The following is a 12,406-nucleotide window of genomic DNA, read 5'->3' as shown; positions in this document are numbered from 1 at the left end:
AAAGGTTTCGGTCATCGTTACGGCAACGCCATAACAATTATGACATGAGTCATTGACTTTTTTGATGGGGATGCTAAAATTGAGTTGTGTGTCAAATTTCATATAATTTCGCAAAACTAAACATTTAACCTCCATATAAAATCTGTAGGGGGCGCTGTGGCGCCAAATGAATTTATTTCACTTCAAGTAGGTTTAGGGCAAAGAGTTTAACAACTGATTCTAATTTGACGCAATTCGGACTTTATCTGCGCAAACGGCAGAAATTTTAAATATGGGAGATTTCTGAAATTCTAGCTACAGTTTGCGGCTTCGCCGCACAGAGACCGTGAGAGGTATCAATGTAATTTGGATAACTTTTGATGTCCCACTCCTCAGTAGCATTTTCACCAAATTTCAGCTTTTTAGGGCCAACGCCCTGGGAGGAGTTCGTAAAAGTACGACGTTTGGAAAAACTCCGAAGTCATGTTTAGCCATTTTTGAAGCAATATGGCCGACATTTGGTTGGGCGGACGGCGTTGCCGTAATAATATTTTTTACTTCTCTTGTCACCATCTACCTCTGCGCCAAATTTCATGATTCTACGATCAGATTTTTTTTGGGTCATTTCCCATCTCTCAATGCATTTTTGGTACATTTGGGGGCGCTGACGCGCCAATTTTTTTAATTTTAGAAAAGGGAAATAGCCAGAATGTAGAGAGGCACGATTTTTAGAGGCGTGCAAATTTTTGTGACTTTTCGTCAATGTTCACTGGGTGAAAAATAGGGGGGTTGGTCCCGAGAAGAAGAAGAAGAAGAAGAAGAAAAAGAAAGAATAATATTCCGATGCAAAAACAATGTTTCCCATTTTTCAAATATCATAAACTATACATTTTCGGAAAGCGCTCGCGCTTTCCTACCTCATGGTGTGGGTCCCTGGTCACTGACGGGTACTTTCGATAATTTTGAGTGGGCTCCGCCCACTTTGTGTTTTTGGCCCTCTATACAGTAATAATGTTCAATTTTTGCCTTACATGCTTATATGCACGGAACATGCAAGAGATGGGGAACGTATTCGTGAGCTACTTAGCGCAAATGAGAAGCGGTCGTCATCCCCATGTAAAGTGCTCGTTTAGTGCGAACTTTTGCACGGGCTTCGCCCGTTTACAACGGTAATGTTCCATTTTCCTACAACTAATTAGTATGCACGGGGCGTGCATGAGTGGAGGAGTGCGTTAGTGAGTGTTTGGAAGTGGGCGAGCGCTTCGCGCTCGATTTTGTGCGCACTACGTGCGCACTTTCGCAGCCGTGCTTCGCACGGCCTTACGAGATTAATAGGCCTCTCGCCAGCTTGTGGCGCTCGGGCCTAATAAAAAAATAAAAATATATTCATGGTGTCACAGATTTTTTTAATGTCGAAACGAGTTATTCATTTATATTTTTTTTTCTGTATCCATCTGGTCTTCTTCCTCTCCTGTCAGCTGGTTGTGAAAGGGCAAAGACGCTGCTGGTTAATCCTGTAGACGTTGTGAACCAGCAGCCTCTGTGTTGTCTGACCTTCTGCAACATCCACACGGGGGCGCCACTCCTTCATATACCTGTAGACATGCATGTTCTGTCTTCTGTCTGGATATAGTGCATGAAAACTGAATGTTTTCAGACTGCTGTGGTTGGTGCTCATTGTGTCCCACGTTGCCCCCTGTAGGACCAGTACGGGAACTACGTGATCCAGCATGTGTTGGAGCACGGCCGGCCCGAGGACAAGAGCAAGATCGTGGCAGAGGTGCGAGGGAAGGTGCTGGTGCTGAGCCAACACAAGTTTGCAAGGTCAGTTTTGTTCTGCATTAAATTAAGAAATGTGTAACTAATGGGTCTGTCTCATGTTAGACTTTTATATGTCGATTTTTACTTTTGCTTTTTACACCATCCTACCCTTTGTCTTAGTGGAGAGATGACTTCTGATTTTAATCTTGATTTGAATATGGTGTGGTTAATGCATTTTTTCACAGCCAGATCCCGGTGTATGACAACTAATGGTGCTATATTGGAGGCTGCCATCACACCCATAGGTGCCCCTCAGGGCTGCTGTCCATCTCCGCCCCTGTACTCTATACAGATCAGCAGCTTACATCAGGGCAGATAAATACTGAACATCTCTGACTATGACTGAATCATCAGTCTTCTGTCAGAGGACACGCAGGGTCACTGGCCAGTCCAGTAATTTGTATTGCAATGGCTCCGTTTTACAATGAAATGTTAAAAAAACAACGAGGGTACGTTTTTGGCTCCACCTCCTCTCCACACCACCACAGTGATCAAGTACAAGTACTGTGGCGTCATTGTGGACCATAAGTTGTGTGACGGCGTCAGCCCTGGTCATTCACACTTTAAACAGGTACTCATCAGTGATGAGGGTGACTGCGGCACCCTCAACAGTAAGATTTATGGCCCATTACAGGGCTGCTGGGGGAACAAAGATTAGTTTCAGGTGAAACTTAAATGCAATACTAAGAAAAGGCAATCAATAATTAAGGCTAGAGCTGCACCCTTCTACCCTTTTGAGTTCAATTCTGATCTTTAAACTTTGACTGCTGATGACAGATGTCCACTGATGCCAGAGTAGAGACTGAAAGTAGACATTTCTTTCCTTCAATAGAGCTTCTAAACCCAGGCGACTAATGTTGTTGAGGCCGCCATTATGGCAGGCAAGAAACAGCGGTAATCAATGACAATGAGCCTGAAATTTAGCTTTTGGGGGTTATCTATGTCATTAAATTAAGCGGTAAATAACAATACATCTTAAACAAATTTGATTAAACCATGGCAACCTTTTTTTATGTGTAACAAGTCCAATTTTAAAGAGTTTCGATTGCCCTAAATGTGATTGACTTTTAATGTCTAAAGTGTCACTGGAAATGTTTGTGAGAAATGCACTTCATTATAAAACCTTGTGCTATTATTAATAGTTAATATGATATGATCTTGCTAAAATATTGAAAACGTATTGACTAATGTGACGCTGTTGAACATAGCGGGGACTAATAAACTTTTGTCAATGTAATAAACACCCGGAAATTATTACTTCAACGATTTTGATTATGCAAACGCTGTTTTAAAAGACATTTGTGATCAATTTTCTTCAAACGTATTTCTCTCTCTAACTTAATTAACAGAACAATGATTAATGATAGAAACGCAAATTCATAATCTGAATAAAGATTTTGAATCATTATGCGATGACGAAATTCCCTACATAAAAATGCAAATAATGTAGAAGTATATTTGTATCTTAAGTAATGAGTCCAGTGTAGGAATGCATACCTAAACTCACGTTCAGGTTCAAGTCCGGATTCGAATCCAGAGGTTTAGGTTCAGGCCATATTTGCATAATGTTATAACAGCATAACACAAGCTACTTCGCTAAATTAAGTTGAAGACACTTGAACAAGGACGACTATCAAACACAAGGCTTAACTGCAGATTGAAATAAACTCAACTTATCTGCTTTATTCACAGTTTTTAGCATAAGCTACAACTTACAAATCACAAGCTACTAGCTAGCAGCTAAACTATAGCTTAACAGTTAACACACATTCATGTGTTTTACTTGAGGAACAACTCAAGACTCAACTCAACAACAAGAGCAGGTTGAGTATTGTTGACAGGGTCAGTCTGGGTCAAGGGTCAAAGCAGCCGTTTCATCTGATACAATGTTTTGCCTCTAGACACATTTCCACTCTTTAATGTTACAGATCCATTGGCATCAAAAGTCAGGTAAAAACCTTCAAACAGACAAAACACCAGTGTAAATAATTAAGTCAGTGTAAAATAACAGAGTTACAAAAACTAGCATAAAAGTCAACTTGAATCACTATAAAGCAATCAACTTAGCAGTATCAAAAGTAGAATATGAAAATATTTTACACAACAAATCAAATATGGTTTGGTGTTTAATGCTGCTAATATGATGTATTATTTTAACTACTGTAGAATACAAATACAAAACACTATTACAAAACATAAACTCCAATTAACCAATATTACTTTGACTTAGTATTTACTTAATGCCAAATACATCACACCACAACATAACACTTAAGTTATTTTATTCATATTTACACCCAGACCACGCTGACCCCGCCCCTTTAACACGCGACGACGCACACAATTCATAAACAACAACAGTTCAAATAAAGCCAGCGATCTTACCGGCTTCACTTCAGTGTTCACATGTGGATACACGGTTCACTTCAGTGTTCACATGTGGATACACGGTTCACTTCAGTGTTCACGTGTGGATACACGGTTCACTTCAGTGTTCACGTGTGGATACACGGTTCACACGGTTCACTTTAGTGTTCACGTGTGGATACACGGTTCACACGGTTCACTTCAGTGTTCACGTGTGGATACACGGTTCACTTCAGTGTTCACGTGTGGATACACGGTTCACTTTAGTGTTCACGTGTGGATACACGGTTCACACGGTTCACTTTAGTGTTCACGTGTGGATACACGGTTCACACGGTTCACTTTAGTGTTCACGTGTGGATACACGGTTCACACGGTTCACTTTAGTGTTCACGTGTGGATACGCGGTTCACACGGTTCACTTTAGTGTTCACGTGTGGATACACGGTTCACACGGTTCACTTTAGTGTTCACGTGTGGATACGCGGTTCACACGGTTCACTTTAGTGTTCACGTGTGGATACACGGTTCACACGGTTCACTTTAGTGTTCACGTGTGGATACACGGTTCACACGGTTCACTTTAGTGTTCACGTGTGGATACGCGGTTCACTTCAGTGTTCACGTGTGGATACGCGGTTCACTTCAGTGTTCACGTGTGGATACACGGTTCACTTCAGTGTTCACGTGTGGATACACGGTTCACTTCAGTGTTCACGTGTGGATACGCGGTTCACTTCAGTGTTCACGTGTGGATACGCGGTTCACTTCAGTGTTCACGTGTGGATACGCGGTTCACTTCAGTGTTCACGTGTGGATACACGGTTCACTTCAGTGTTCACGTGTGGATACACGGTTCACACGGTTCACTTTAGTGTTCACGTGTGGATACACGGTTCACACGGTTCACTTTAGTGTTCACGTGTGGATACGCGGTTCACTTCAGTGTTCACGTGTGGATACGCGGTTCACTTCAGTGTTCACGTGTGGATACGCGGTTCACTTCAGTGTTCACGTGTGGATACGCGGTTCACTTTAGTGTTCACGTGTGGATACGCGGTTCACTTCAGTGTTCACGTGTGGATACGCGGTTCACTTCAGTGTTCACGTGTGGATACGCGGTTCACTTCAGTGTTCACGTGTGGATACGCGGTTCACTTCAGTGTTCACGTGTGGATACGCGGTTCACTTCAGTGTTCACGTGTGGATACGCGGTTCACTTCAGTGTTCACGTGTGGATACGCGGTTCACTTCAGTGTTCACGTGTGGATACGCGGTTCACTTCAGTGTTCACGTGTGGATACACGGTTCACTTCAGTGTTCACGTGTGGATACACGGTTCTGTGCTGTATCTCGCATCTTTAAACTTATTTCAACTTCTGCCCAGAAGGCGCGTGCGTCACTAATTAGGGTCCGTGTGCGCTATTGACAGCGGCGCATGGCAGTGTTTACGTGTTTTCCAGCGCGAATTTCGCGATCAATGTTTAGGTTGAAGGTTTACGATGGTCTAGATTCTAGAACAAAAAGGATATAGTATGTCAGTGCTAAATTTTATGAGTCCAGAACCGAATCACCGGGTTTCGTTTTTTTTGGACCTGAACTGAAACGTTTTTACAAGTCCAGATCCGGTCCGTCGAAGCGGTACGCATCCCTAGTCCAGTGTAGTAACAGAAATATTCTTCTTTGGTCAAGCTCATCCCGGAAAAAATAATCCCAAGAACAATACACAATCTCTGAAATTCTGATAGTTTGAAATGAAAGTTTGGTAGTCGGGATTGGTATTGTTGGTTTCAATGCAAAAACCCCACTGCCAGTGTTTTATGATGCATGCTGGGATAGCATGATGTCACGTGTAGGAGCTCTAGAACTTATCTTGAAACCAATCCAACATTGTCCATGAGTCGGAACAATATTAGCTATTCAGGTACGTCTTTGCTATATTATTTTATAACCATGTATACATAAACCCTAGAGGCAGAGTGTGCCAATCCTTGACCTAAGAGTTCTGAACGCGATGGGAGGATTTCACCAAAAACTGAACTCAAGAGCAGTGTTAGAAGTGTTGTCAAATAAACTGAGTTTGAAAGAAGAGGCATGAGGCCAGAGTTCAGATTTTGGAGAAGTTTATTTCCATCAGTCCGGGAGCCGGAGACATGAACCCTTAGACGTTGTGATTCTGTCCAGCCCAGTCCAGCCCAGCCCAGCCCAGGCCAGTCCAGCCCAGCCTAGTCTAGCCCAGCTAACGTGCTTCAGTCGTACAAGTAATGTGCCTCTAACGTTGTACAAGAGGACAAGAGCTGAGGTAGCAGGGTTTGACTGGCTGATGCAATATGTGATATTTGCCAATATCAATGTGATAATCCATAGCAATTCTTTTATTGACAATGACTCTTGGATGTGAGTCGAAACGTCTTTTTTTTTTCTAACTGAGTCCAGATGACTACAACTGAAGCTTTTTCTACAATCCATAGCAAGGCAAATTAAAGTTCACCAATACATTTACATTATATAAAACATGATGCATCATTCTATCTTCATGGACATATTTCCATGGCAACTCACTAAACACATCTGATGTGTTTTTTAATGTCACAATGTTTAGACTGTGGCTTAACATGACATTTTTCTGAACGTTTCCAATAATATGAAACCCTTCCTGATATCAGTTACTGATATTAGACCTGATGAGTTTCAGGCATATGGATTTGAAAGATTTGTCATGGCAATGGTACTGGTTTAATATCTTGATTTGTAGCGTGCTGTTATATCTTTGAAAGGTCTTGTCCATGTCTACTATTAAAGGAAATCTAACATTTGAAGCTACAGTTCTTGGAAATGTTCATATGACCCACCCTTGCTCTATTGTGCAACTGTTTCCTGTAACCTTTTGGACATGAGCGTGTGCTCTGTGCTCACAGTAATGTGGTGGAGAAGTGTGTGATCCACTCGTCACGAGCCGAGAGAGCTCTCCTGATCGACGAGGTTTGCTGCCAGAAGGACGGGCCCCACAGTGCCCTCTACAGCATGATGAAGGACCAGTATGCCAACTACGTGGTGCAGAGGATGATAGACATGGCAGAGCCAGCCCAGCGCAAAATCATCATGCACAAGGTAAAGGAAACGGCTGTCAGCTGAATAATGACAAAAATATTAACAATTTCATAATTAAAATTAGGTTAAAGAAGAAATAGCTTGAGATGGTAAAACTGTCAAAATTAACCTATTGATAACGTTTAGGACCGGATATATTTTGTATTAATATTTTGTGACTTTTGTTAAAAAGCCTATAAGATTAAAATAGATGCTTGGCTCCAGGTTTTGAGGGACAGAACTAAAGTACAAAGTCTTTTCACTCTTGTTTTCCCTCAGATCCGACCCCACATTGCCACTCTGCGCAAGTACACCTACGGCAAGCACATCCTGGCCAAGCTGGAGAAGTACTATATGAAGAGTGGCTCTGAGCTGGGGCCAATCGGAGGGCCCGCCAACGGCCTCATGTGAACTGACCCCACAGACACACACGCAAATCTCCCTACACAAGCTGAGCCCCCTCCTACTTCTCTCTCTGCATCACACACACTCGCCTATAGGGAGACGTACCAAAAAATGTCCTCTAAGAACGCTGTGATCCTGCCCCACTACTCAGGCAGTCTGATTCTGGCTAAAGCACATTGTAATTGATGGAAATGACTGGTTTTGCATAATATTGTACATTTTTGTTTTTTTTATTACCTAACAGTGTAAATTCTCTGTAGAAAGTTACTACAATATTTGGTGAAATTCTTACTTTTTAACACCAGCAAGTGACTTTTGAAGTGTAATTGCAAAATAATTCCACTTTTTCTACGCAGGTGTTCAAAATTGCTACGGTATATTTATATGTGAATTTAAGTAGAACGCAAGGCCATGCCAAAGCAGCTGAAGAATTAGCACTATGTATAAAAATTGTCAGATTATTTCACTTAGACGAGGATTTTCTAGCTTGATTTTTGGAGTGGTGCTTTGTCTCCACATGGATGCCAATAGTAGCTTTGTCTTGCATTGTTTAAACTATTGTTACCTTTGGGAGCAGCTAATTCTGTTTCCTACTAAAACACAATGTAAAAGAACATTTGTGCAGATTTCTTTTGTAGATGCAGGACAAAACTTCTGTGCGCTCCAGCTCATTTTCCGAAATAGTTTGTACAGTTACACAAAACGACCACAAGGGGGCTCTTCTTATTTCCCGCTGGGGGGGTTTATGCAAGTTTAAGCGCATGCTGTGACGAGGATTTTCAATCCTAGGAATGATTAGATTTTCCTCTGGTTTTACCATGTTTTGTCCGGTCTTGTAGTTTTTTGCCCGTGGACGCACTGGCCTTGTGAAAAAGAAAAAAAATCTAAATAATCATCTATGTTGTAGCTTTAGTGTCGTATAGCTTCTTTATGTAATTGTCGCGTTTTGGGGGATTCTTTTTTCTGGAAAGAGAATTAGCGACCCCACCGCCTAAAGCTGGAGAATTGAAACATTTTTTACTAGAACGTGAAAGTGAAGTTAAGCGCAGTTTTAGTGGTTTTAACTTTTTTAATTGGGTAAGAAAGTGCTGAGGTGGAGGCGGGTGGGGCCATCGCGCAGTAGCTGTTTTAAATCAGTGGCTTTGTATTTCTTCTGAATAATTGTAGATTCCATGTAGTATATGTGCAGTTATTAAGTGTAATTATAATAGTTGAATTGAGGAAACTAGTTGTGGTGTTTTGACAGGCCTTGCTTATATATGAGACTTTGTAGTGACGCTTTTAATCTGTTTCTGTACAGTTGTACATTTGTAAACGATGTTGCTGTAAATTGTCTTTTATTACACTTTTTGGGGAGACTAAATTTGTGAATTTCGGCATGTGTATATTCACCACTCCTTTGACCCCATTTTGAATATAATGTATACAGTTTTATTTCATCAAGTTTTTATTTCACAGAATTTATGCATCTGGCATGGATTTTTTTAAACTCTTATTTTGAAAGGCCGGCCTCTCTTTGTACCATCTCCTGTTGATAGTCTTTTCAAGAGTGACGTAAATTTTCTCTTCAATTGATGCTCCATTAATTCTTCAGAGGAAACAATGATATAATATTTTTGTACAGATAAAGTCATGCGCTGTTCTTTTGAAAGCAGCAGCCGAAACCTTGTAAAAGCAAAAAGCTTTGTAAAATATTGTGCATTTATAAATATGAAGATATGAGTTTGTCACACTGTCAGTGGTGTACATTTTCAGGTGGCCTTATGTACATTTACAGATGTTAGATGAAGAAGCGGCTCATTTTTAGAGCAGAATTGTGACTATGTACAATTAAACTGTTCTCTAACATTTGAACATGACTCATCGTCCTTCATTTTGCTCCTTGCATTAAGATAAGATATTCCTTTATTGTCCACACATGGGGAATTTTTTGTGTTACAACGCAGTAGATACAGGGGGAAAGGACTGATAACTTATAGGAAGTTTAAAAACAAAACACTCTTAATAGAATAACTCTTATAAACAAAAACAAACTCTTATAAACAGGCCCTCTCATATCTTAATAGGGAATGGAGGGAAATTAAATAATAATAAAAAATAGCTGGCATAAGACAAATAATACTAATAATAATGGTAAACACTCTTATTTACATCAGTTATATGCACATGAATATGACATGGTTTATGTCTAGACTTGAATCTATGACTTGTATTAGAGATCTAGTTTAGAAACACAACTTTCACAAAATGAATGAACCTTATTGTAAAATGTGATGGGTTATTGATGGTTTCTGGATTATATATGAGCCGTATCTGTATCTTCTCGAGCCGCGGTCGCACCTGCCCGCCGTCCACAGGGGGCGGGGCTTGAGCTGACTCACCTGCGCGCGGGGGGGGGGGGGGGGGGGGGGGAGGAGGAGGAGGAAGAGCAATAACAGCGCAATAACAGCGAGACGGAGCCAAAGTCCAGCACCATGAGGCTCCTCGGACTCACAGCTTTCTTCTGCTTTTCCTTGGCTTTATGTTCAGCAAATGACGGGGTAAGAGACGCATTTGTCACGGAGTTGTAGCGGAGTAAATAGCTCTGGTATTTGATGCGAAAGGTTGAGTGGTTCCAGGGTAAATACCAGGCGCACACCTGAGTGACTTCCTGTGTTAGACACGTACTTAAAACTGGAGTGAATCATCGAGGTTTAGGTTTGACGTGGGAACTATTCACCCCGTTTTTTGGTTTAGAATTGTAAATGATCAAATGTATACTTTAGTAAAATATTATAGTTACCATGTCAAAGTCTACAGTGGGCTGTGGAAAGGCTGTTAAATGGCATTAGGCAATTTGAGTTCTTCAAGTTATAAATCTGGGCAAAAAAACAAACATATCAACAAGTCAACTTTTGTCTTCTAAAGTTTGAACTGGTTTTGGATCGAGACATTAAAAAGACCCAAATCATTAAAAGACTCAATCTTGGTGTGAGTAGACTTATGTTTAAAATATATCTAATTAAAAGCAATCTATTGGCTACTCTATGATTGTATAGTATATTTAAACCCAATAATCTAAGTTGTGTGCCTCAGTTTCCATAGTGACTGTTGGTATCAGAACATTAGTTTCCGATGCTGGGTCCAGACACTCTTCCTCATGGTGGTTTGTTAGGACCACATGAAATCAGAAGTGTGAGTTTGTGCTGTGGTTTGAGTGAGACGCTTCAGACAGAACATGACAGAAAGTGAGTGTGTCGCCCACTCGGAAACCATCTCAAAACACCTGCTTTTTTAAAAATGATGTGACTGAAATGAGCAGTGGTACTCGTCACATTTACTCACATTTTCCTACATGAGTCAACATTTTGGTTTGGTCTAAGAGTGACCAAATCTTTATATTAAATGATTTGAATTTTATGATGTGATGTTCCTTTGAAAATACCTGATTTTGTGTTTTATTTCATGGTTTGTCTTTCCAATTAAAGCAATTTTGTCCAGATAGTTCCTCGTTCTTGAGCAGTAGTTTTCCCCCAAATACTTTTTTTTTTTCCTCTTGAGAAATCACCTCTTCTTACAGTGTTGAAGCGTGTGTATTTATGATTTGTAACAATAACAACTTCCTTTCCTGGTCATGTTATCATTGAATAATTAAAAAGAGCAGTTTGGATGACTTTTGACCAGTGTCCACTTTGACAGCCATTTTAGTCATGTCCATATTGTTTGTTTAGTGTTAGTCGACACATGAAAAAAGTGGTTTGCATAATATAAAACCTGTTGGATCAGAAACGTTGAAGTGACTGAACACAACTTGTGATTTTCAGGCTTTAGGCCAACTCTCCCAAACGTGTTAGCAACAAACCTGACGAGTGTTTTCAGTTCTGGAGCTGAGGTGCAGTGTCATGACGTGTCGTGTCTCCACAGTGGCCTCTGCCTCCTGAGGACCTGGAGGCATCTGGAGATGACCTGGAGATGGAGGGCTCCGGGTCAGGAAGTGGATCTGATGAAGGTATGATGTTAGTAGAATCTCAGATGGGACCCGTGTTTGTTCTACAGCTGCAAGATTCTTTCAACCAGTGACTGCATTATTGGTCAATATTTTAGTAATTCATCCAAAATGTGCCTGTTAATATATTGGATTGAATGGACCATGAAATTGATCTACAAAAGTGAGTAAAATCAGTGTTTGGCTTACAATTGTGTCTACAATTTGTTGTACTGCCCCTGAACGCCCTCATAGGTCACTCCTAGTGATGTGACCAAGATATTTGACACACAACCAACAATTCCCTCCAGACTTGGATAAAAGCAGGAAACACAGTCTTTAGATGCAGACGTTCCAGTTCCCCATCTAACTTTCATTGTTTGCTGTGTGTGCCAAACATGTTGAGCCTGGATTTAATTGGGTGTAACCTCTCTGTTGTAACTTTTCAATCAGTTAGAGCCAGGGTTGATTTGGTCAAAAGCTTTAGAGACATCTAAGAAGCAGAGCCCCCCACTGTATTCTAATGTGCACAGTACAAAACAACCCATTCTCCAATAAGGACATGTGTTTGATAAGCCATGGATGGAGGAAAAGCTGCTCCACTGATGTTGGTCCATAAAGCGCACGATTCAGTTGGTGCATATTGTGGTGTCTCATGGCATCTTTTCTCCTGTTTGGAGCCTCATTAGAAGTGTGTGTTTTTACTGTCTTATAGCGCCTCCCAGAGGACAGTAGTGCAAACTATTATAATGTTTATAATGCTAGAGAATCAGTAATGGA

At 40.9% G+C, this 12,406-nt stretch overlaps 1 protein-coding gene across 1 annotated transcript in view; it reads left to right on the top strand.

The window, feature by feature from the left end:
* Positions 1-9,516, top strand: part of LOC140363246 (uncharacterized) — a 65,712-nt gene extending 56,196 nt beyond the window's left edge. The window contains exons 48-50 of the mRNA XM_072449711.1: positions 1,682-1,803; positions 7,086-7,278; positions 7,537-9,516. Coding sequence (XP_072305812.1) covers positions 1,682-1,803; positions 7,086-7,278; positions 7,537-7,668 — 447 coding nt within the window. The 3' untranslated portion in view covers positions 7,669-9,516. The remainder of the gene's footprint in view (positions 1-1,681; positions 1,804-7,085; positions 7,279-7,536) is intronic.
* Positions 9,517-12,406: the final 2,890 nt, after the last annotated feature.

The sequence above is a fragment of the Eucyclogobius newberryi genome, unplaced genomic scaffold (genome assembly GCF_026437365.1).
Source record: "Eucyclogobius newberryi isolate DKJ021-1_F unplaced genomic scaffold, fEucNew1.0.hap1 SCAF_1, whole genome shotgun sequence".
Classification (NCBI taxonomy): domain Eukaryota; kingdom Metazoa; phylum Chordata; class Actinopteri; order Gobiiformes; family Gobiidae; genus Eucyclogobius; species Eucyclogobius newberryi.
This window is presented reverse-complemented; position numbering and strand designations above follow the sequence as displayed.